The 26,765-nt window shown below is 43.8% G+C and overlaps 1 protein-coding gene across 2 annotated transcripts in view; it reads right to left on the reverse strand.

The window, feature by feature from the left end:
- The window catches only part of LOC126417518 (caspase-1-like), a 180,302-nt gene that overhangs the window by 72,551 nt on the left and 80,986 nt on the right, over positions 1-26,765 (reverse strand). For both annotated transcript variants that reach the window (XM_050085124.1, XM_050085125.1), the window contains exons 2-3: positions 26,497-26,664; positions 7,915-8,207 (exon numbers count right to left, since the gene is read on the reverse strand). In XM_050085124.1, the coding sequence (XP_049941081.1) occupies positions 7,915-8,207; positions 26,497-26,618 (415 nt within the window). In that variant the 5' untranslated portion in view covers positions 26,619-26,664. The remainder of the gene's footprint in view (positions 1-7,914; positions 8,208-26,496; positions 26,665-26,765) is intronic.

Below are 26,765 nucleotides of genomic sequence, written 5' to 3' on the forward strand. Positions count from 1 at the left end.
AAGTGCCGTCTGCAGAAAACAATGGCGAAAGGATCGCTAGGAACAATGCACTCTGTGCTACTCTGGAAAGCATTGAAACATCTCTCTTGGTGCTGGACCATACCACATACCACAGCTATGCGTCATCACATATGAGACCAGCGTGAGCACGCCTTGGAGTTCTGTATAACCAACCAATAGGATGCTGCGAATTAAGAAAAACTGCCCCATACATGTGAAGAATACCGATTTAATTAATTTGCATAAATTTTTTATGTCAATGCGGTGTTAGTGGTACAGTAGTTAATGGTGGGAGTGCGTGAGTGGGTAACATGGGGCAGAATATCAGGTTATATGCAGAACACAACGTTAATTTGCATAATTTTTATGTGAAACGCAGTACAATAGTTTAAGGGGGTGGGTGAAAAAGAAGAATGCCCCAGAAATGGCGTTGAAAAGCTTGTGAAGTTCGAAAAGTATACTAGAAAATGGTGAGAGGACATAACTGATTACTTAATTTGGTATCAAAGGCGGCACAATAGTTCAAGGAAATGGGGGTGTCATGGAAACCAGTTAATGGAACAATAGGTTAAGTGCCGACAAAGGCCCAAACATTAAGTTAAGACACACAGAGTACAGTACTGAACCTTAGGTTATGCAGCATGTTTGCCCCATGTCATTGCTTTTTGAAAGACCTACATGTCTGAAAAAGCAGAGAATGATGAGCAAGATAAATCCTATCCCCCCAAAACTGAATTTTTTATAAATAAACAATATAACCTTGAATTTCCTGTTATGAGATCCTTCCCCTCCACCAATTTCCATATATCTCACGAAATGCCTTGAATCCCCTAAATTGTTTAAATAAACAATATTCCACACAATGTCTAAATTGTTTAAACAATATTCCATACACTACAACTGAATACCCTCCAAATGATCGATCAACTGAGCCTTTTTTCCACCAATTCCTAGGAAGAGGTGGCGGTTGGATGACTTAGGTTAGTGGAGGTGCCCTTTATTCCCACCACTTTCTAAGATTAATAGAGGTTGCATTGTCCTAATGGAATTTGAACTTCCCACCAGGGGGACATGGCAGGGGGGCGTGGCACTTTCCCACCAGAGAGGTTAACTAATTGATCAATTTAATTAAATAGTCAATGAAATTGATAAGAGGGAGAAGGGGACCTATTCCAAGTACTCAGACCTGAAAGTGTACCTGTAGCAGCGAGGGGGGACGGGATTGGAGGAGGGGGCGGGGGTGGGGGAATAATAGGTTAAGTGCCTGTCAATGAGAAGGAAATGGGGGTGACATGGAAAAGCACTTAACAGAACAATAGGTTAAGTACTTGTCAATCAAAGGTGAACATTAGGTTTGCTCCTGAGTGCACACCTGCCCCTGATGTAGGCCACCCCTTAAGATGGTTCGGAATCTTTCTTGCCCCTCTACTCACCCCATGACACATAGTACTTTTCTCCAAGTTCCGAAAGCTTCTCACTACATGGTAGAAGTAGATAAATACAAGATCCAGGTATCCCTGTCTCGAAACTGCACATTAATTTATTGGGATATTTGTGTCCCATCAATTATGAAAGGGTTAACTTCTTCCTCAAAAGATGTGAAGAAGGTTTCATTCCAGGGGTGAGACACTCCATGAATTTTTTAGTGTAACTATAAATTGCAAATTTTGAGTCTGTCTTATTCAGTTTCCAAAAGGGCTTCTCCGCCGATCATGCCTCAAAGCATGTCACTTACCATGTGTCAAAAAAAGCCAAATGACAAAATTTCACCTACCAGACCCTGGTTTTCTCTATCACTATGCAGCATTCAACTGCGAAAATCACAACAGTGTTTTGAACAGGCTTTAAATTTATTACTTGCAAGGTAGGAAGAGTCAGTGTTCCAGCTGCTGTTTAATTGATAGTATTCAGTAAGTTTTCATTCTGAGTTTTTTTCTGAATGGGGAAAAAATTTCCTACTGGTGCTCCGCAAGGTCGAATAGTGGGAGTGTTCTTATTCTTTCTGTATACAAAAGACCTCTCTTCCTCGATAAGCAGAAACATAACGCTTTGCTAATGATGCAAGCATGATAATAAACGATATTATAGGTGTAACAATAAATAGAATATTCAAAATATTTATGTATTAGATTTTAGTAAATGATATGTTTATCAATGCTGCAGTTGTTTCCAAATTCTGACTGGCTGTTCATAACAAACTTCATAACAGAGCTATTCCGCTGTGTTGCTGTTCTTTATAAAGTGACTACGTAAGGCTTGCAGATGGACACCAGATATTACTCTTACGCCATTATGTTGGAAGAATGTAAAATAGTTTTCTAAAGCTTTCATGGCCCAAATAAGCAATTAGACGTAAAGCAAATGCTACTGAACATAACTGTTTGAAAAAGTAAGCAGTATGTAATTTCCAATTAAAATTTTGATCAGTATTCATACCCAGGAATTTTTAACATTCAGCTTTAGATATTTTGTTTCATCCGTGTTCTATCATTAGCGGTGTCAATATTCCCTGTGTGATTTTAGATTATCCCGGCGTCGGGAAATCTTGAATAGTTCTCAGGTATTCAGCGGGTGGTGTCGTTCAAAAGGCGTGACACTTCTGGCGTTCCTGGAGACTGACTGACGGATGCCGACTCTGTATAGTGTTTATTCCTCTTCTGCACCCTCCATCACGGTGCTATAGCGCAGTACGCGGAAGGTGGTGGGGGAAGCTCGGCGCAGGGTGGTGGGGGAAGCGCGACGCGCATCGACATAATAAGAACCGCAGTCCTTCCGCGGTCGTGGCCACATGCATATTTCAGTCCCTGTGGAGAAAACTCGTCTTCTTCTTCTTCTTCTCCAGATGTCCTGACCAGAGCAGATTCTGTTGTAGACTGCAGATATAATTTGATGATACTCAAGGCTGCATCCCGGGCCTTCCTAAACTGAAAGCCGCTGTCCTTACTTGTTATCTCGACAAGTAGTCGGATCTCCACTGCATCAATCCCAGAAGGTGTTCGATTGCTGCAACACCTTTGTGCCATCGTAGTTCATGTCATGCCAGTTGGAGATGCAGTGCTCTGCCAAGACGCACTTTATTGGCTGTACGTTGTCTGTGTGAAGTTTAAATTCAGTGCGTCTCTCCTGTAACAACCGAATGGTCTGGTCCACCTAATACATTTCCCCACACTGGCAAGGCATGGGGTAAACTACACTACTGGCCATTAAAACTGCTACACCACGAAGATGAGGTGCTACAGACGCGAAATTTGATCGACAGGAAGAAGATGCTGCGATATGCAAATGATTAGCTTTTCAGTGCATTCACACAAGGCTGGCGCCGATGGCGACACCTACAACATGCTGACATGGGGAACGTTTCCAACCGATTTCTCATACACAAACAGCAATTGACAGGCGTTGCCTGGTGGAACGTTGTTGTGATGCCTCGTGTAAGGAAGAGAAATGCGTGCCATCGCGCTTCCGACTTTGATAAAGGTCGGATTGTAGCCTATCGCGATTGCGGTTTATCGTATCACGACATTGCTGCTCCCGGTGGTCGATATCCAATGACTGTTAGCAGGATATGGAATCGATGGGTTCAGGAGGGTAATACGGAACGCCTTGCTGGATACCAACGGCCTCGTATCACTAGCAATCGACATGACAGGCCTCTCCTCCGCATGGCTGTAACGGATCGTGCAGCCACGTCTCGATCCCTGAGTCAATTTGCAAGACATCATGATGGTCGCATCCGTGTTTGGAGACATCGCGGTGGACGCACATTGGAAGCGCGTATTCGTCATCGTCATACTGACGTATAACCCGGCGTGATGGTATGGGGTGCCATTCGTTACACGTCTCGGTCACCTCTTGTTCGCATTGACCGCATTTTGAACAGTCGACGTTACATTTCAAATGTGTTACGACCCGCGGCTCTACCCTTCATTCGATCCCTGCGAAACACTACATTTCAGTAGGACAATGCACGACCGCATTTTGCAGGTCTTGTACGGACCTTTCTGGATACAGAAAACGCTCGACTGCTGCCCTGGCCAACACATTCTCCAGATCTCTCAGCAATTGAAAACATCTGGTCAATGTTGGCAGAGCAACTGGCTCGTCACAATATGCCAGTCACTACTCTTGATGAACTGTGGTACCGTGTTGAATCTGCATGGGCAGCTGTACCCGTACACGTCATCCAAGCTCTGTTTGACTCAATGCCCAGGCGTATCAAGGCCGTTATTACGCCCAGAGGTGGTTGTTCTGGGTACTGATTTCTCAGGATCTATGCACCCAAATTGCTTGAAAATGTAATCACATGTCAGTTGTAGTATAATATATTTGTCCAATGAATACTCCTTAATCATCTGCATTTCTTCATGGTGTAGCAATTTTAATGGCCAGTAGTGTACGCTTTTTCGGAGTCCTAAGTCGTCTTTCCTGATCCTAATAAGGTTTTCGTATTGCATGGAGGGCGAAATAAGCACTTGATATTGTAGTTTCGGAGCATTCTGCCGATCTTTGCCGACGTGTTCCGGACGGACAGTGAAATCGGTGTCGCAGCCGATCTGTCTTCGTCCTCGGCAGGCTGCGATCTCGGGTTCTTCGGTCTCAGTGCACGTTTTATGTGGAGGTTCTTGTAACGTTCGTGCGGAACACGGCCTGTAAGTGCTGCATTTCATCTGCTAAGCTGTCATGGTCCGAGAATTCGCGTGCTCTGTGCACCCGTGTGCCCGGGCCATCTTCTCGCTGGGAAGGAACATGACCGCTGGAGGCATGCAGGTACCAACCCGCAAGTGTCAGTTTGCGATACATACTGTGTCCTAGTGATCCATGTGGTCTTCGTTTGATGAGCACTTCCAGAAATGCGATCAGGTGGATTTTTCAACCTCCATCGTGAACTTGGTATTCTGGTGGCAGCGATTTCATGTGCTGCAGGAAGCCTTGTAGGCGATGCCGTCCATTACGAATTCATCGTCTACATGTCGAAAAAATCAAATGGGTTTGGAGACTGCCGACTGCAGGGCTTCTTCTTCAAAAGCCTCCATAAAAATATTGGCCGCTATTGGTGACAGTGGGCAGCCCATCGCTACTGCACCATACGGTCGTAGTGGTTCCCACTGAACAGGAAGTACGTTGACGTAAGCACGAATTCGAACACTTTCGTTAGCGTTGGTCCGAACATTTCTCCTGTGAGGCTTAACGAGTCTCTCAGGGATACTCTAGTAAAGTGGGCTACCACGTCGAAGCTTAAGATGAGCTCGTCGTAGCCCAAACGGATGTTTTGCACCTGCTGGACGAAGTTCGCCGAATTTCTTATGTGCTGCAGACATTCGCCCGCAAACGGGCTGAGCATTAACGGCAGGTGTTTTGCTAATTCATGTGTTGGTGCTCCATTGTTGCTCTCGGGGTATTGTTTTGGGGGAAGGGACCAAACAGCGAGGTCATCGGTCTCATCGGATTAGGGAAGGACGGGGAAGGAAGTCGGTCGTGCCCTTTCAGAGGCATTTGACTGGAGCGATTTAGGGAAATCACAGAAAACCTAAATCAGGATGGCAGGGCGGAGATGCATTCGTTCCATGTTGACTTCAGGTAGTTAGTAAAGTCTGGAAGGGGTAGCTGCTCGTGGACGAAGATTCTTCCTCCTATTCTTATCTGGAAAGTTGTGCTGGAGAAGCTCAATTGTCTTCCTTTTCACTCTGTTGGTAGGCTCGTCCTCAGTTCTCCTATAGGCGTCGCCTTCCAATGGGTCGTCAGTTTTTGCTTATATAAGTTACGTGGTAGCAGGACTGTTCAATTTCCCTTTGTTGCTGGGAGGATGAAGGATGACATTCTCGACATCTTCACGGTGCCGTTTCAGTGCTTTTCTCTCTCCCTTTGAGATGTTTGGCTTCGGGGGGGGGGGGGGGGGGGTCGCTCTAGTAAGTTCACAGCATGTTTTCCGTCGTATTTCCTCTGAAGCATCACGTGGAAGTGGAAGAGAGGTCAGTTCCACTGCGTTATTGAATTGCGCTGTTGATATTGTTGTTGTCGGCATCGGTGCGAAATTTAGTCCCTTTCCAAGTACAGATAATTTAGCATCGTCAATTATTTTCTCTATACAGTTTATGACAGTTCTCTGAGGTTCTCCTTTCGGTGGTTTGGCTACAAGCCATTCGTATTTAGCAGTTTCCTGGTGGCTGATTGCCATGACCCGTTGGCTTGAGACCAGCTAACTGCATCTATCCACTCACAAAACCAAACAGCACTCAATAGTTTCGGTGTTGCAAGACAAAAAGGAAATCCTACGAAAGTGGTTATTTTGTGAAGCACTTCCAAGAAAATGATCGCTTGTTCATTTGATTCCACTAGACATGTCACAACCATTACCTTAGAAATCAGAGAATAGAGAAACAGTTGAATGCTTATGATGTAGAATAATTTGTTTGCCACAAGTATCAACTATATCAGGAAAACCTACCGAAAACGTCGCATCAATCTTCATCATGACAGTTCCAGCTGTCAGGCAATAGTCAGTTAATTATTTCACGTCAAAAGACATAAAATTAATCACAAACTATTAATTCTAATATAAATTTCGCGATAGACAAAGAGAAAGGAGGTCAAATTTCATTTTTGGTTGTACAGGTAGTTAAAGAACTCAACGAACTTCAGGGTGGAAAGTTTACAGAACGCCCACTCATACGGACAGATACCTTCAGAGAAATTTCAGTCACAATCGCGAGCAGGAAAAGGAGTGATAAAAACGTTGACGGACCGAACTGAAAGGATATGTGAACCACAGTACTTGGTGCTCGATCATTTAAAAATTGCCTTCAGAAGAAACGGCTACCCGGACAAAGAGATAAGCAGGACACTACGCCATAAAAGTTCTGGTGCTTCTAATGTAAACGAAACAATTAAGGCGGAAGTTTACTTCCCATTCGTCAAAACAGTTACAGATCGCTTCAGCAGCGTGTCCAGAAGACACGATATTGACGCAGTGTTTAAACCAATATGAAAAGCGCGCGTATATTTTTGAACATTACAGGGGACCTACGCTCGGCGCTTGCTACAGTGTAAGTATAAAAAGCCCTTTGCACATACGGTTAAGGGTATATAGGAGATGAACAACTGTCGTCTTTGCAACATGGATAAAATGGTATTAGCAGATTATGCAGAGAAACTAGGGAACACCAAAATTTGTTTCTCTGGCTCAAATGGCTCTGAGCACTATGCGACTTAACTTCTGAGGTCATCAGTCGCCTAGAACTTAGAACTAATTAAACCTAACTAACCTAAAGACATCACACACATCCATGCCTGAGGCAGGATTCGAACCTGCGACCGTAGCGGTCGCTCGGCTCCAGACTGCAGCGCCTAGAACCGCACGGCCACTCCGGCCGGCTTTGTTTCTCTGACACTATGTTTTCATCAAGATCCAACCATTACTATGCTAGTATGTATAGAAAGGACATTGAAATTCAGAAGCAAGAAACTATTTTAACAGAAATGAAGCAGGACTGTAGATAAGTTGTTTGCCATAATGAAGGGGAAAAAAAGCTAACAGCGCCAAATATTTCTCACTACAAATTTTTCAATGTTTGACAGCTGTCTGATGACGTCACTGATCCACCGTTGTGTGGATTCTCATCACCATTTCAGTACTTTGAGTACATTTGTTTATGAGTTGCCATTCTTAGAAAAGAAAATACTTTTCCGTTATTTGTTCTCACGCATGCAAAAGGGTATTAATTTTAGTGGTGAATATTTTTGGAAACAGTACAACGATTTGTACTAAGGAAGCGTTTTTTGCTGGTTCCGTAAACACGTAAAAGACTGCCCTCGTACTTAGCCATCTCTATGTTGAATTAAATGTGCTTGCAAACAGTAGAAACAATTTTAAATCGAACTGCAGTTATTTCTCCTCTCCCCTTGACTATTACTTACCCCGTCTCAGCTCATTCCTTATTTGGTAGTGGCATAGATCGTCGAAACAGAGTACTTCGAAACCAAGACTTCTGAACATATCACGAAGAGCGTCTCTGTCGACTTTTGTGCCAAGCCTATCTTTTGGTCGGTGGTTCCCATCTGCATACTGACGAACGTCAAATACCTCGTGGCTGAAGATGAGGGCTACACCGCGCTCCCGGTTGCCCATGAAGTACTCCTCAGATTCGCGGGAGACACCAGGGTTTGGCAGAACGTTAGAGGAAGTTGGTATCGACTCCGCCTGACTCCGCCTGAAACCAAACAACTAATTACTTGGTGCTTATCGCAACATACGGTAGCTCTGAACTCATACCAACTTGCAGCATTTTATAGCAGTCTGCAAATTATCCATTCATCTGCGAATCTAATGAATCAAATAAACTGGTATGGGATTAAAGCGGACTGTGAGGCAACGCAGAGTTGAACAGTTTGTAGTTCGCGCTAGTCTAGCAGTTCGTAGTTCATCCAAGGCATTAATTATTGAGAAAATAGTTGGCTGTAACTGAGAGACAAGCTGAAATGGTGGAAGTTGGCATCTGACAGTCGCTACCTTATTCTCGTCACTACCGCTAATGAAGCACCACTCATGTAGCTTGACAAAGGGCCTTGTCGTCATTTAAAGTTTACGCAGCTGCTACTAGCGAAACAAATTGTCTGTCTCATACTCAGACAGCGCAAAAATACGGAACCCACGATATTATCTAATATGACGAATGTGGGCTGTGTCAGTGAAGAGAAGACGGAGATCAAAAGCAAGACTCCCTTCTGAAGGGTCAAAATATTCAGCTGGAAGAGTAAATAATTCAGACAACGAAAGGATGCGTTGACAGTTGAACAGACAGAGTAAACACATGATTAAGAAAAGTGTTGTAAAATACGTAAATGAGAAGTCTTCGCAATTGTATGTACTTAATTTAAGTGACGGTAAATCTAGAACTTAAGGATAAATTCAAAAGCACTCACAGATATGAGAAGGACTGCCAACCAACGGGAAAGCTTTATCTCGGTCAGGGTGCAAGGCCTGCGAGATACGCACAACACAGGTGAAAGCTTGACGCAGCTTGGCAACTTGGGTGAGGGTAGTGCGGTAGGAGACTTTCGCTGAGAGTAGAGCATCCAGTGTCTCAGTATTATTTAATCAAGGCAAATTTATTCACTATGCTGTGTTTGTAGAAAGCTGGGAAATCCCGTTTAGATCCAGCAGTTGGTATTGTAGACTATTCAGCCGTTACAAGTCACGGTGCCCGGGGTGCACCACGTGGAGGCTAGTGTACTTTGCATCGAGGCAGTGAATAACATCGTATCCACTTTAAAATTTCCAGTATGGAAATTATAAACCTCTTTAAGCCTCCAGCCCAAGCTTGAAATGACAACACAGTCCGAGATATCCAACACCCTGCAGTCATCATGGGAGACAACTATCGCAGCACTCAATGGGGATACAACTATACCAAACAAGGTGGCGAAGAAGTATCCAGATGGGCGGAGACACAGAATACTTTTCTAATATATGATCCCAAAGACAGGAGCACATTTCACTCTGCTAGATGGGGTGGAGACTACTGCCCAGATTTGTGCTTCGTCACAAAAGATGTACAAAATGCACCTTTACTCTGCAACAAGAATTTCCCTCGCAGCCAACATAGGCTTGTTCTGCTCAACGTGGGGACACAAATTCCTGTCATCAGATCGATTCCTAAACCCCGATTGAATTTTGGTAAATCTAACTGGGAGAACTATACTTCTGAGCTAGAGTTTAACATTCAATAGATTCCTCCAAAAGCAGAAAATTTGGGGGTGATTTGTGGGCTTGCTTATATTCATCGCCGGAAAGTACGTCCCCAGGGGCTATCGGAAAATATACATTCCTGGATGGAGCCGGGAATGCACTGACCTGTATAACGAATACCTGGAGAATGCCGACCCTGATGTCGCTGACGAGCTTTCGCAATGTTTGGACTCAGCTCGCCAAGAGAAATAGCACAAATTATTGAATGAAATGAGTTCCGAACATTCCAGTAGAAAGGCGTGGCACTTACTGTCAAGACTGGGTGCGACTTCAATGAAAACATTACACAATACTGACTATATAAGACCCAATGATGTTACCAACAGAATTTCGAAACTTACGAGTAGAACGCCAGAGACAGAGAAAAAGAAAACCAGAGAAATCATAGCAGAACTGAACTGCGTCAAAGGAAGAACACGTGGCACTGATACCTCAAAGAATTTTGGGACAGCCGAGATCTCCAAGGCCATTAAGTACAGAAAAACAGGGAGAGTTGCAGACATCGACAGCGTATACCCAGAATTTCTTAAGCGTAGCGGCCCCACTGCTCAACGATGGATGACAGAATTCTTCAACGACATGTTACAGACTGGAAGACTGCCAGTCCCTTTTAAGAAAACCAAAATCATAGCAATCCTAAAACCGGGAAAGACAGGAAAGCACCCTGAACTCTACACACGATGATGACGTTTGGTTTGTGGGGCGCTAAATTGAAGACTACAGACCCATAGTTCCCCTGAGCGTCTGCTATAAATTGCTCGAGAGGCTCATTCTCAAAAGAATAAAACCCACTGTTGAGGAGAAGATACCAGTTCAACAGGCTGGCTTTAGATATAAGAGGAGCTGCAGCGACCAGGTACTAGCAGCAACCACACGTATCGAAAGGGGCTTTGAAGAAAAGAAAAAATCCACAGCTGTATTTATTGATCTATCGTCTGGGTATGACACAGTACGGAGACAAGGAATGCTACTGAAATTCTTATGCATCATACCTCGTAAAAAACTGGCCACACTACTTAACAACATGCTGGCAAATAGACACATCGAAGTACACCTCAATGGCAAGAAAAGCCGCAATTACCAACTGAACGACGGCCTTTCCCAGGGATCAGTTCTTTCTCCTGTGCTCTTCAATGTGTACGTATCTGACCTACCAAACTTCAACCCTAAAAGTTCATTTACGCCGACCACATATGTTTAATTAGCCAGTCTGTCGACTTCGAGACTTCAGGAATTACTCTTGAAAACGACCTGAAAAAGATGGATGGATATTTTCAAGTTGTTGTTGTTGTGGTCTTCAGTCCAGTGACTGGTTGATGTAGCTCTCCATGCTACTCTATCCTGTGCAAGATTCTTTATCTCCCAGTACCTACTGCAGCCTACATCCTTCTGCACCTGCTTAGTGTATTCATCTCTTGGTCTGCCTCTACGATTTTTAGCCTCCACCCTGCCCTCCAGTACTAAATTGGTGAACCCTTGATGCCTCAGAACATGTCCTATCAACCGATTCATTCTCCTAGTCAAGTTGTGCCACAAACTCCTCTTCTCCCCAATTCTATTCAATACCTCCTCATTAGTTATGTGATCTACCCATCTAATCTTCAGCATTCTTCTGTAGCACCACATTTCGAAAGCTTCTATTCTCTTCTTGTCTAAACTATTTATTGTCCATAAAATACTGATATCGACAAATGCATACAATATCAAGTCATACAGAATAAAACAGTAGATGATGTATTAATTCCATACTTTACTGTATGGAATTAATACATCATCTATTATTTTATTCTATATGACTTGATATTGTATACATTTGTCGTTATCAGTATTTTATCTTATAATCTTTATTATATATATATATATATATATATATATATATATATATATATATATATATATATTATATATATATCATCTATCTTAAAATGCGCCAGATGTAATCTGATGCTGTATTACTGATGTAATCTGACGCTGCATTTAAAGCCATAGGAAGTAAAAAATAAAAGAATGCAACTATGAGAAAATTGGACCACGATGTATCAGACACCGTTCTCACCTAAAACGTGTGTGCGTAATATGACTACGCAGCGTACGATTAGCTTTTTGGGGAACTTATTGGTCTACTTTATAGCAGTGTTTGTTACTGATTATGGATTTGTCACGACAAGTTGTCATAGAATGCTATGTCAAGGTCCTGATATAATGACAGAGGTCTCATCTTCAAGGTTAAATGGATTAATGCGCCCAGTTAAGCTAACTACACTTGAAAATTGTCAACAACAGCTTCACTTTTCGTTATAATTGATTGTCTTTGTTCAATTTAAGTAATAGACAGTGAAGTAAATTGTCTGTTTAGTTTTTGTTCAGTTATATACAGGGGATGTATCCTAATCAATGGCTTAATCGCATACAGTTGAAAGTACGCTGTACCAGAAGCAAAAATAAATAAATAAATAAAAAGTCTCGATAAACAAGGGCTCTCAATCGCATACCTTAAGAGCGTCCTCATAGCTCTTAAGGTAAGCAATTTAGAGCCTATGCTTACCTGACGTCTATTTCATTGTTCAGCTCCACACTGCCACCTCTGAAAATATGGAAAGCCGAGAGTTTGCAGCAGAAGAGATTTGATTCATAGTGTCGAAGATGAAGAAGTGTTCATAGCTCTTAAGGTACACTTGTTAAGAGTCCACTTTTGCTCATACTTTTTTACTTGTAGTATTGTGACTTTCAACTGTACGCGTTGACGCCCTTAATTATGATACACTCTGTATAATCAGTTTTGTTAAGGTGAAAGGTTTTGTGGATCAGGAAAAATTAACTTATTATTAAGTTAATTGCATAACTTTACGCTTTTCTTGTTACTCAAATGGTTCTTTTATTATTCATTTTTGTTGACACGTTGCTTCCTAAATATGGCAACTTCACTAACCGAATTTCCCATCTTGCGATACTAATGAATTAACATGAGAGCAATTTGCATGGAATGGCAATCGAATCTCAATGTAGACAAGTGTAATGCGCTGCGAATACATAGAAGGAAAGATCACTTATCATTTAGCTACAATACAGCAGGTCAGCAAATGGAAGCAGTTAATTCCATAAATTATCTGGGAGTACGCATTAGGAGTGATTTAAAATGGAATGATCATATAAAGTTGATCGTCGGTAAAGCGGATGCCAGACTGAGATTCATTGGAAGAATCCTAAGGAAATGCAATCCGAAAACAAAGGAAGTAGGTTACAGTACGCTTGTTCGCCCACTGCTTGAATACTGCTCAGCACTGTGAGATCCGTACCAGATAGGGTTGATAGAATAGATAGAGAAGATCCAACGGAGAGCAGCGCGCTTCATTAGAGGATCATTTGGTAATTGCGAAAGCATTTTGGAAATGATAGATAAACTTCAGTGGAAGACTCTGCAGGAGAGACGCTCGGTAGCTCGGTACGGGCTTTTGTTGAAGTTTCGAGAACATACCTTCACCGAGGAGTCAAGCAGTAAATTGCTCCCTCCTACGTATATCTCGCGAAAAGACCATGAGGATAAAATCAGAGAGATTACAGCCCACACAGAGGCATACCGAGAATCCTTCTTTCCATGAACAATACAAGACTGGAACAGAAGGGAGAACCGATATTGGTACTCAAGGTACCCTCCGACACACACCGTCAGGTGGCTTGCGGAGTATGGATGTAGATGTAGATGTAGAAATGTCCAATGTGTAGCTCTAGGTTAAGCTACAACGGTACTAGACAATGTAGCTACTGTTTAAAGTGTGTCTCATTTCTTGAACATGTTAATAATATACAAAATAATAAAAACAATTCGACGTTCAATCTCCTACCCCACTAATGAATGCAGTACAGTCCTCAAGAAACGAGACAAATTTTTAACTGTAAGTACTTTTACGTTTCACTTTCAATCTTTTATGTGAAGTGTTTTAGATCCAAATCAATAAGTGTAAACCAACACCAGGTAACATTTCAAAACACCCACTGAAGATGCCTTTTTAATTAAGGCGAAACACATTTCGGTGATTAAAAACATTCTTCAGAAGCATTAAAAAGGCGCTTTTATTGACACATGTTATTTAGCTTCTACGGAAAGTAGTCACTTGTTTCCTGTATACAGTGGTATCAACGACGATCAGCTACACAGAGCCTCCGACATTTACCACCAAAAGATTTATATAGACAGTATCATTCATAAGTACTTCTATGCTTTTAGAAGATAAAAGTGTCAAAACTGCCAGACCTACAGAAAATAACACATATCACAGGACAGAGCATCTCGAATGTTTTGATTCTTCATAAACACCATGCCATAGATGCAGATGCAGAGAAGCAGGCGCGTCACAATATGCAGACATTCCCCTAATCCTCTCCGTATTGTCGAACTGAATTACAGAAGTCAACACCCGCAGGCAGGCAAACCAGTGAACATATTTCCAAAGTGGGCTGCTGTTTTAGCAGCCTCATGCATATCGCAAGCACATACTGTTCCGGTGTAACGACAACCGCCGACACGAAGATCAAGAACGTAACCGCAGAGAAGGCTGTGAGACGACATCAGCCAATAGAAGGCTGCTAGGACCTCACCACGACAGGAGCGGCCCCTATCCGAAGAGAATATAAGCGCCGTTCCTGCCAGGCTCGGCCGGACAGTGGAAGGCGCACACTACCGGGGGCACCAGCAGACCTGAACTAGAAACCGCGCACCAGAAGGGCCATGATTAGTGATCCATATGAACTCGTGTGAGTTACTCGCATAGACTTTGTATACAACGAAGAACATTGATTATATGCATGTCGCCAGTTGCTTGCGACCCAAAGTTAAGTATTGTCAATCTACACTCCTGGAAATTGAAATAAGAACACCGTGAATTCATTGTCCCAGGAAGGGGAAACTTTATTGACACATTCCTGGGGTCAGATACATCACATGATCACACTGACAGAACCACAGGCACATAGACACAGGCAACAGAGCATGCACAATGTCGGCACTAGTACAGTGTATATCCACCTTTCGCAGCAATGCAGGCTGCTATTCTCCCATGGAGACGATCGTAGAGATGCTGGATGTAGTCCTGTGGAACGGCTTGCTATGCCATTTCCACCTGGCGCCTCAGTTGGACCAGCGTTCGTGCTGGACGTGCAGACCGCGTGAGACGACGCTTCATTCAGTCCCAAACATGCTCAATGGGGGACAGATCCGGAGATCTTGCTGGCCAGGGTAGTTGACTTACACCTTCTAGAGCACGTTGGGTGGCACGGGATACATGCGGACGTGCATTGTCCTGTTGGAACAGCAAGTTCCCTTGCCGGTCTAGGAATGGTAGAACGATGGGTTCGATGACGGTTTGGATGTACCGTGCACTATTCAGTGTCCCCTCGACGATCACCAGTGGTGTACGGCCAGTGTAGGAGATCGCTCCCCACACCATGATGCCGGGTGTTGGCCCTGTGTGCCTCGGTCGTATGCAGTCCTGATTGTGGCGCTCACCTGCACGCGCCAAACACGCATACGACCATCATTGGCACCAAGGCAGAAGCGACTCTCATCGCTGAAGACGACACGTCTCCATTCGTCCCTCCATTCACGCCTGTCGCGACACCACTGGAGGCGGGCTGCACGATGTTGGGGCGTGAGCGGAAGACGGCCTAACGGTGTGCGGGACCGTAGCCCAGCTTCATGGAGACGGTTGCGAATGGTCCTCGCCGATACCCCAGGAGCAACAGTGTCCCTAATTTGGTGGGAAGTGGCGGTGCGGTCCCCTACGGCACTGCGTAGGATCCTACGGTCTTGGCGTGCATCCGTGCGTCGCTGCGGTCCGGTCCCAGGTCGACGGGCACGTGCACCTTCCGCCGACCACTGGCGACAACATCGATGTACTGTGGAGACCTCACGCCCCACGTGTTGAGCAATTCGGCGGTACGTCCACCCGGCCTCCCGCATGCCCACTATACGCCCTCGCTCAAAGTCCGTCAACTGCACATACGGTTCACGTCCACGCTGTCGCGGCATGCTAAAGACTGCGATGGAGCTCCGTATGCCACGGCAAACTGGCTGACACTGACGGCAGCGGTGCACAAATGCTGCGCAGCTAGCACCATTCGACGGCCAACACCGCGGTTCCTGGTGTGTCCGCTGTGCCGTGCGTGTGATCATTGCTTGTACAGCCCTCTCGCAGTGTCCGGAGCAAGTATGGTGGGTCTGACACACCGGTGTCAATGTGTTCCTTTTTCCATTTCCAGGAGTGTACACTACTGGCCATTAGAATTGCTACACCAAAAAGAAATGCAGATGATAAACGGGTATTCATTGGACAAATATATTATACTACAACTGACATGTGATTACATTTTCACACAATTTGGTTGCATAGATCCTAAGAAATCAGTACCCAGAACAAACACCTCTGGCCGTAATAACGCCTTTGATACGCCTGGGCATTGAGTTAAACAGAGCTTGGATGGCGTGTACAGGTACAGCTGCTCATGCAGCTTCAACACGATACCACAGTTTGTCAACAGTATTGACTGGCGCATTGTGACGAGCCAGTTGCTCGGCCACCATTGACTAGACGTTCTCAATTGGTGAGAGATCTGGAGAACGTCCTGGACAGGGCAGCAGTCGAACATTTTCTGTATCCAGAAAGGCCCCTACAGGACCTGTAACATGCGGTCGGGCATTAATCTGCTGAAATGTAGGGCTTCGCAGGGATCGAATGAAGGGTAGAGCCACGGGGCATACACATCTGAAATATAACGTCCACTGTCCAAAGTGCCGTCAATGCGAACAAGAGATGACCGAGACGTGTAACCAATGACACCCCATACCATCATGCCGGGTGATACGCTAGTATGACGATGACGAAAACACGCTTCCAATGTACGTTCACCACGATGTCGCCAAACGCGGATGAGATCATCATGATGCTGTAAACAGAATCTGGATTCATACGAAAAAATGACGTTTTGCCATTCGTGCTCCCAGGTTCATTGTTGAGTACACCATCGCAGGCGCTCCTGTCTGTGATGCAGTGTCAAGGGTAACCGCAACCATGGTCTCCGAGCTGATAGTCCGTGCTCCTACAAACGTCGTCGAACTGTTGGGGTAGATGGTTGTTGTCTTGCAAACGTCCCCGTGTGTTGACTCAGGGATCGAGACGTGGCTGCACGAGCCGTTACAGCCATGCCTGTCATCTCGACTGTTAGTGATACGAGGCCGTTGGGATCCAGCACGGCGTTCCGTATTACCCTCCTGAAGCCACCGATTCCATATTCTGCTAACAGTCATTGGATCTCGACCAACGCGAGCAGCAATGTCGCGATACGATAAACCGCAATCGGAATAGTCTACAATCCAATCTTTATGAAAGTCGGAAACTGATGGTACGCATTTCTCCTCCTTGCACGATGCATCCCAATAACGTTTCACCAGGCAACACCGGTCAACTGCTGTTTGTGTATGAGAAATTGGTTGGAAACTTTCCTCATGTCAGCACGTTGTAGGTGTCGCCACCGGCGCCAACCTTTTGCGAATGCTCTGAAAAGCTAATCATTTGCATATCACAGCATCTTCTTCCTGTCGGTTAAATTTCGCGTCTGTAACACGTCATCTTCGTGGTGTAGCAATTTTAATGGCCAGTAGTGTACTTCATCCTAATAAAAACCATTGTTGTGTTTTGTTTGTATGTTGTCTACCTATCCGAGAACAGCTTCCTAGCCACCCTATAAGACACGTTTGGGCAGGATCGCATACATACTGATGCCTGCTGCATCAAAAAAATCACCTGTAATGTAACTGAAAAGCTAGGAGTGTGCTCTAGTGAGCAGCAATGGCCCTGTAACCCTCACTTGGGTACGCCTGAAGTTACTTACACATCTGAAGATTTGCATTTTTAGATCGACGTGATTGTTTGAAAGTACTAAGGAGTCCTGAATCCACTTACAAACCTGATGCGATATTCCATAAATTAGTATTTTTTCAATAAGCAACAGCGCAGAATTTTACCAAATGCCTTCCCATAGTCAACGAACACACCTTCAATTTGGACACTGTGATAAATTTCCTTTTGGATCTCATGGACGAGCAGAACTTAGTTTCACTCGATCACTGCTCATATATGGTGCTATTAACAGTGGGGATTTACGGCCCTCATAGGCCAAATGTTTCATTACTAAAATCAGCGGTATAGTCCTGTAACACATCTGTCCGACTGCTCTTCTTGAAAACAGGAATGGGCTTCATCTATTCGCAATGGATCGCTTCGTTGCTCCAGCGAGGTTCAATACAATGCTGTTAGAAGGAGAACGGATCGTGGTACTAATGTGTTTCTGGGCGGTTAGTTCATAAATTCGTTGTCTGATAAGAGTCTTCTTGCTTATTTCAGTGATTTCCTCGCTTACCTGTTCTCACCGACAGTGTTGGGTGCTTTAGTTCAAGCTTCTATGTAATAACAGTAACGTAAACCAAACATATGTACCTCAAAATAGTTATCAACGGTCATGAAAGACTCTGCCCTCGTGCACCCTCAAATATACGTCGTCAACAGTACACCTCAAGAGAGGTCTATTACATTTCTCTCTAGCTGACTAGAAGCTGCGCTGGACGATTGTGACAAATTTTGAACTAGCTGCACAGGTTAGTGCATGATCTCGTCTAGATACACTTCGAACTTCCTAGAAGCTACGTGAGGCTACTGCACGTAAATGGATACGGAACGTTGCTCGTTTTTGGTACCATACCTTGCAACCACTATATACTGACGACAAGTCAACTTAATTTAAGCACCTAAACTAAGAACTGTTTATTGTAATCTTACTAAGTATTTTACGTAAATGACCTCCCGTCTTATCTTGAGAAAGTGTTGTAATCCATTTGAATGAGAAATTAAGCTAGGTGAATGGAAGGTAGAGTTAAGTTCGTTGTTGGATCTCTTAAGACAGGTAAAGATCTAGACGCTGACTTATTGAAAAATGGGAGCGTATTAGAAATCAAACAGTAGCAGAACGAACTCATATGGCTGGAAATGCAACTGTTGGAGAAATTTGTGCGTGACATTTATCTAGTAGTGCATGTCCAACGGCTATTAATGGTCACGATGCTGATTATTGTAATTACGTGTAGTACAAATGTGCTAACATTTTACCATCAAGCACACGTGTGTTCCAAGGACACATCTAACACCACTACCTCATCTCTTACACACAGGTGACGTCCCAAGTCTCCCTCCTCCCTTATCTCGTGTAACTACTCCAGTACCCTGGCGTCGCCTTCTGTTCTGCCATCAGTTACACCTTTTACTCACCCCGAGAGTCCCACCATCTTCCTCTCACGAGTTTATCTCCTAGCATAACCAATAGTTTCTCTAGATAACCCCTTCAACATACTCTGGCAACAATTACAGCAACAAATAACCCTTGAATTCTGCCCCCAAGGCCTTCATCTACCAATTTTCCTTACAAAACACTAACATACCTAAGGATAACACTCGATCAAATGGCTTCAAAACAACGTATAATGTAAGTCTTTTGTGCCAGCGTGCCGTATTTGAGGCCCCAAGACACTAACAGACTACTGATTGCGATTGCTTCTTGTTGTTAATTTCTGTCGTGTGCACTCAGCGGATGTTTTAAAAAGTAAGTGTTACAGTGATTTCGTGGATACGAACAGCACAGTGTCAGGAGGGTATTTTTAGACGTTTCTCTGGTCTTAAAGGCATATTTGGTCTAGTTAGACGATTGATTTAGCGTCGTAAATGTAAACAACAAGAGAAGTATGTAATATAACAAGGTTGTTCGTAATTCACTATTGTCCTCAATATGGACTAAGCCCTGTTCTCTTCCCGAAGACATTGTGAACATATTTTACGATATTTGGTCTGTTTAAAATCTTTCCTTCTCATTGCATTGGAGTGGAGAGCTTTTGGAGTTGGACTGATAGGAAATCTAGGGTCGAACGACTGAAATACGACCACTACGTAAAAGTGATCACCACAACCAAAATTCGTGTATGTGAAAGAAAATATCGTTTGAACGAGTCAATAACGAATGAAACGTAATTCCTTTGCTCTTTTGGCTATAATCAGAATCATCAGGTTGGTTGTCTTGATCAAAACACATCCACTAGAAGCAAATGTTTAGGACAAATGACATGGCGGATGTCGCTTTCAAGTCATGACAGTTCCCCTTATTATACCTTCATGGTTATTTTTTATTCTTCGAATTGGTCAGAGAATGTAACGATTAATTCCGCTTACGTAGTAACGCAGGTGTATCACTTTGTGTGTGCGGACTCTTACCTAATGACCAAGGGGGTGAAACTCATATAGGGACTTCCTGTAAGATCTTGGTTCGCTGCCAGGCCACTTGGAGCGCTGGAAAGTTATCAATCCTTTCTCATGTCATTTTCTTATTGAGTGAATTAACGTCTTCCATATTTGTTTTGTTTCGTTGTAAGCAGAAGATGGTTTCATAACATGGTGTTCCTAATTGCGACTCTTTGTTCGTGTTGCACTCTTTGAATTGCATCATAAACATGCTGTTCGCATTCTGCTTGATTTTTGCTCGCATCCATAATAAAACGTGTGGTAAGTGATTCATTATTTGTTTAAGTTTCCTGTAAAATGGAAGGTTTCTTTACATAGTGTTCTGTGGACTCACGTACATTTGTTCCTACTTAAGAAACTGTGTGTGATCTGTCGATTTGACTGTGTTGTACTTTATTTTCGCTTACATCCGATATTCGTACGTTTTCGTATTTAAAGGAAAAATTTTGACGGAACTGGTATTCAGCTTTATTACATCTTGACACGGAGTGAGTACGTAATACCGCTTTGAATGGAGTTGCTTCCTGCCACGACGTCACTTACAAAATTTTACGTAACTGTGAACCACAACTGCTCAGAGCCATTTGAACCATTTTTTGAACTTCTATTAGTAAGATTTCTGTAATCTTAACGTGTATAAAAACCGCTGATAATTTGAAACGTCTTTTAGCCCACAGGGACTTATTGCTTTTCACGTATATTCTTTGTATTTTATTATGATTTCTCTCAGCGTGTTTTTCAATGCCTTGTAACTATGATCAATGTAAGAGTTTACGGTACTAGCACTACCGGAAACAAAAATTTTGTGCCTTTAGTATGTTGCCATGTGCATGCTTACGCCGTGGTTGGAACCTCCATTGCATTTGCTATTTTCATCTCAGTTAGATTTATTCGAAGTTCACTCAGGTTTACACATGTTCATTCTTTCGGTATATAAGTTAGTCTACGAGAGGGGGAGGGGGGAAGTGTGTACAGAGAAATTAAGTAACGCAAATTGTTATTGATTGCCGAGCAATGTCAGGGGTGACTGCTACGGTCGCAGGTTCGAATTCTGTCTCGGTCATGGATGTGCGTGAAGTCTTTAGGTTAGTTAGATTTAAGTACACTACTGGCCATTAAAATTGCTACGCCAAGAAGAAATGGAGGTGATAAACGGCTATTCATTGGACAAATATACTATACTACAACTGAGATGTGATTCCATTTTCACGCAGTTTGGGTCCATAGATCCTGAGAAATCAGTTCCCAGAACAACCACCTCTGACCGTAATAACGGCCTTGATACGCATGAGCATTGAGTCAAACAGAGCTTGGATGGCGTGTACAGGTACAGCTGCCCATGCAGCTTCAACACGATACCACAGTTCATCAAGAGTAGTGACTGGCGTATTGTGACGAGCCAGTTGCTCGGCCACCATTGACAAGATGTTTTCAGTTGGTGAGAGATCTGGAGAACGTGCTGGCCAGGGCGGCAGTCGAACATTTTCTGTATCCAGTAAGGCCCGTACAGGACCTGCAACATGCGGTCGTGCATTATCCTGCTGAAATGTAGTGTTTCGCAGGGATCGTTACACATCTAAAATGTAACGTCCACTGTTCAAAGTGCCGTCAATGCGAACAAGAGGTGACCGAGACGTGTAACCAATGGCACCCCATACCATCATGCCGGGTGATACGCCAGTATGGCGATGACGAATACACGTTTCCAATGTGCGTTCACCGCGATGTCGCCAAACACGGATGCGACTATCATGATGCTGTAAACAGAATCTGGATTCATTCGAAAAAATTACGTTTTGCCATTCGTGCTCCCAGGTTCGTCGTTGAGTATACCATCGCAGGCGCTCCAGTCTGTGATGCAGCGTCAAGGGTAACCGCAGCCATGGTCTCCGAGCTGATAGTCCATGCTGCGGCAACGTCGTCGAATTGTTGTTGCAGAAGGTTGTTGTCTTGGAAACGTCCCCATCTGTTGACTCAGGGATCGAGACGTGGCTGCACGATCCGTTACAGCCATGCGGATAAGATGCCTGTCATCTTGACTGCTAGTGATACGGGGCCGTTGGGATCCAGCACGGCGTTCCGTATTACCCTCCTGAACCCACCGATTCCATATTCTGCTAACAGTCATTGGATCTCGACCAACGCGAGCAGCAATTTCGCGACACGATAAACCGCAATCGCGATAGGCTACAATCCGACCTTTATCAAAAGGGGAAACGTGATGGTACGCATTCTGCTCCTTACACGAGGCATCACAACGACGTTTCACCAGGCAACGCCGGTCAACTGCTGTTTGTGTATGAGAAATCGGTTGGAAACTTTCCGCATGTCAGCACTTTGTAGGTGTCGCCACCGGCGCCAACCTTGTGTGAATGCTCTGAAAAGCTAATCATTTGCATATCACAGCATCTTCTTCTTGTCGGTTAAATTTCACATCTGTAGCACGTCATCTTCGTGGAGCAGCAATTTTAATGGCCTGTAGTATACTTCTACGTTCTAGGGGACTGATGACCTCACAAGTTATGTACCATAGTGCTCAGAGCCATGTCACGGCTGTAACATTAATTGTTATTATACAAAAGTCATGGGCCGCGACAAGCAGTACAGATGGTTTCCATTTTTCAATAAGTTGATTTGCTGGTTATCAGTGAGAAGTATTAGCATAAAAACACTAAAGCTTCATTCATCAGTCAGAGATGAACCGTAATTAAAAGTACCAATGCTTCACTTGGCCTGTCTTTTATGTATTTCATATATAAACTCTTTGCTCATGCATGTGACGTACATACAATGAAGCGCCAAAGAAACTAGTGTAGCCTACGTATTAAAATACAGAGATATTTAAACAGGCAGAATACGGCGCTGCGGTCGGCAAAGCCTATATAAGACAACAGGTGTCTGGCGCATTTGTTAGTTCGCTTACTGCAGCTACTATAGTAAGTTATCAAGATTTAAGTAAGTTTGAACGTGTTGTTATAGCCGGCGCACGAGCGATGGGATTCAGCATCTCCAAGGCAGCGGTGAAGTAGGGATTTTCCCATACCACTATTTCACGAGGGTACCGTGAATATAAAGAATCCAGTAAAACATCAAACCTCTGACATCGATGCGGCCGGAAAGAAGAGCCTGCAAGAAAGGGACCAAAGACGACTGAAGAGAATCGTTTAATGTGACAGAAGTCCAACCCTTCCCCAAAAGTGCTGCAGATTTCAATGCTAAGCCATCAACAAATGTCAGCGTGCGAATTATTCAACGAAACATCATCGATATTGGCTTTCGGAGCGAAGGCCCACTCGTGTACCCTTGGTGACTGCACACCACAAAGCTTGAGGCCTCGCCTGGGCCCAGCAACAGCAATATTGGATTGTTGATGACTGGAAACATGTTGTCTGGTCGGACGAGTCTCGTTTCAAATAGTATCGAGCGGATGGACGTGTACGGGTATCGAGATAACCTCATTAATCCATAGACCCTGCATGTCAGCAGGGGACTGTTCAAGCTGTGGTGGACGCTCTATAATGGTGTGGGGCGTGTGCAGTTGGAGTGATATGGGACCCCAGATACGTCTAGAAACGACTCTAACAGGTGACACATAGGCAAGCATCCTGTCTGATCACTTGCATCCATTCACGTCCATTGTGCATTCCGACGGACTCGGGCAATTCCAGGACAATCCGACACCCCACAGGTCCAGAATTACTACAGAGTTGCTCCAGGAACACTCTTCTGAGTTTACACACTTCCGCCACGAAACTCCTCAGACACGAATATTATTGAGCGTATCTGGGATGCCTTGCAACGTGCTGTTCAGAAGAGATCTCCTCCTCCTCATGATCTTGCGGATTTCTGAACAGCGCTGCAGGATTAATGGTGTCAGTTCCCTCCAGCACTACTTCAGACGCTAAGTCCAGTCCATGCGACGTCGTGTTGCGACACTTCCGTTTGGTCACGGAGACCCTCCACAATATTAGGCAGGTGTACCAGTTTCTTTGGCTCTTCATTGTATCTCAGATGCAAGTATCACTTGACAGTAGCTTAAAAACCGAATAAAATATGTAGCGAATGTCAACAAATTTTAATTTTGAGAAAAAGTTTGCAGCCCGGATGGATTTAATCTGGAACAAGTTCGAATGATTAAATTTGTGTATCTGTTGTATTCTCTAACATTAAGTATTCATTGCTAAAAAGGTAATGAGAGTTGAGTAACGACGATTTCATCAGTCGTGTGGACAGCTGTTGAAGCAACTATACAGGGTGGTCCATTGATAGTGACCGGACCAAATATCTCACGAAATAAGCATCAAACGAAAAAACTACAAAGAACGAAATTCGTCTAGCTTGAAAGGTGAAACCAGATGCCGCCATTGTTGGCCCGCTAGATGGCGCTGCCATAGGTCAAACGGACATCAACTGCGTTTTTTTAAAAATAGGAACCCCAATTTTTATTACATATTCGTGTAGTAAGTAAAGAAATATGAATGTTTTAGTTGGACCACTTTTTTCGCTTTGTGATAGATGGCACTGTAATAGTCACAAACGTATAGGTACGTGGTATCACGTAACATTCCGCCAGTGCGGACCGTATTTGCTTCGTGATACATTATCCGTGTTAAAATGGACCGTTTACCAATTGCCTAAAAGGTCGATATCGTGTTGATGTATGGCTATTGTGATCAAAATGCCCAACGGGCGTGTGTTATGTGTGCTGCTCGGTATCCTGGACATCATCCAAGCGTCCGGACCGTTCGCCGGATAGTTACGTTATTTAAGGAAACAGGAAGTGTTCAGCCACATGTGAAACGTCAACCACGACCTGCAACAAATGATGATGCCCAAGTAGGTCTTTTAGCTGCTGTCGCGGCTAATCCGTTCATCAGTAGCAGACAAATTGCGCTAGAATCGGGAATCTCAAAAACGTCGGTGTTGAGAATGCTACAGCTACATCGATTGCCACCCGTACCATATTTCTATGCACCAGGAATTGCATGGCGAAGACTTTGAACGTCGTGCGCAGTTTTGTCACTGGGCACAAGAGAAATTACGGGACGATGACAGATTTTTTGCACGCGTTCTATTTAGCGACGAAGCGTCAGTCACCAACAGCGGTAACGTAAACGAGCGTAATATGCACTATTGGGCAACGGAAAATCCATGATGGCTAAGACAAGTGGAATATCAGCGACCTAGGCTGGTTAATGTATGGTGCGTCATTATGGGAGGAAGGATAATTGTCCCCCATTTTATCGATGGCAATCTAAAAGGTGCAATGTATGCTGATTTCCTACGTCATGTCTTACCGATGTTACTACAATATGTTTCACTGCATGACATAATGATGATGTACTTCCAACATGATGGATGTCCGGCACGTAGCTCGCGTCCGGTTGAAGCAGTATTGAATAGCATATTTCATGACAGATGGATTGGCCGTCGAAGCACCATACCATGGCCCGCACGTTAACCGGATCTGACGTCCCCGGATTTCTTTCTGTGGGGAAAGTCGAAGGATATTTGCTATCGTGATCCACCGACAACGCCTGACAACATGCGTCAGAGCATTGTCAATGCATGTGCGAAAATTGAGGAAGGCTAACTACTCGCTGTTGAGAGGAATGTCGTTACACGTATTGCCAAATGCATTGAAGTTGACGGATACCATTTTGAGCATTTATTGCATTAATGTGGTATTTACAGGTAATCACGCTGTAACGCATGCGTTCTCAGAAATGATAAGTTCACAAAGGTGCATGTATCATATTGGAACAGCCGAAATAAAATGTTCAAACGTACCTACGTTTTGTATTTTAATTTAAGAAACCTACCTGTTACTAGCTGTAGGTCTAAAATTGTGAGCCATATGTTTGTGACTATTACAGCACCATGTATCACAAAGCGAAAAATGTGGTACAACTAAAACATACATATTTCTTTACGTACTACACGAATATTTAATAAAATATGGGGGTTCCTATTTAAAAAACGTAGTTGATATCCGTTTGACTCATGGCAGCGCCAACCATAGCGCCATCTGGTTTCCCCCTTCAAGCTAGACGAGTTTCATTCTTTGTAACTTATTTCGTTTGACGCTTGTTTCGTAAGATATTTGGCCCCGTCACGATCAATTGACCACCCTGTATATGTTAACAGTAGTTTGACAACACTTTTTGCTTTCTCATGAAATTCCTTATGCAATTTCTTATGCAATTCCCGTAAATTTATATCTAAGGAAGAAGAGTTAGCACTGTCATAAAAAGTGACAAATTAGATAAGCATAAGGCTGTGACCTTGGTGAATTAGAGTTGTTGGGAATAACGAAACCGTATTAAAAAATTTATCAATGATTTGAACTTCATAAATGAATAACAGAACACGTAACGCTGGTATGTTTCCGGCACACGTCAGTGCTTGTTTACCTACCTACCGCTGTCGTTTCCATCGGGTTTGGCGTCCACAGCGTCGTCAGCGATGTTTTGGTTGGGCTGGCGGGCGATGTCCACTTCGTCCATGAGTCCTCTGCCGTTAGAACCGTAGCGATCCATACTTCTCCTAACAGAACCTTCTTTCTTCTTTAATGGCCGTTATATTCTGCAAGAAATGAAAGAAATACAGAAAAACGAGTCCGCGGTTTTACATCTATTCGAGGAGCATCGTCCTACAAGGATCCTGTAAAGTGAATGCCTGAGGGT

The sequence above is a fragment of the Schistocerca serialis genome, chromosome 1, assembly GCF_023864345.2.
Source record: "Schistocerca serialis cubense isolate TAMUIC-IGC-003099 chromosome 1, iqSchSeri2.2, whole genome shotgun sequence".
NCBI classification, from domain to species: Eukaryota; Metazoa; Arthropoda; class Insecta; order Orthoptera; family Acrididae; genus Schistocerca; species Schistocerca serialis.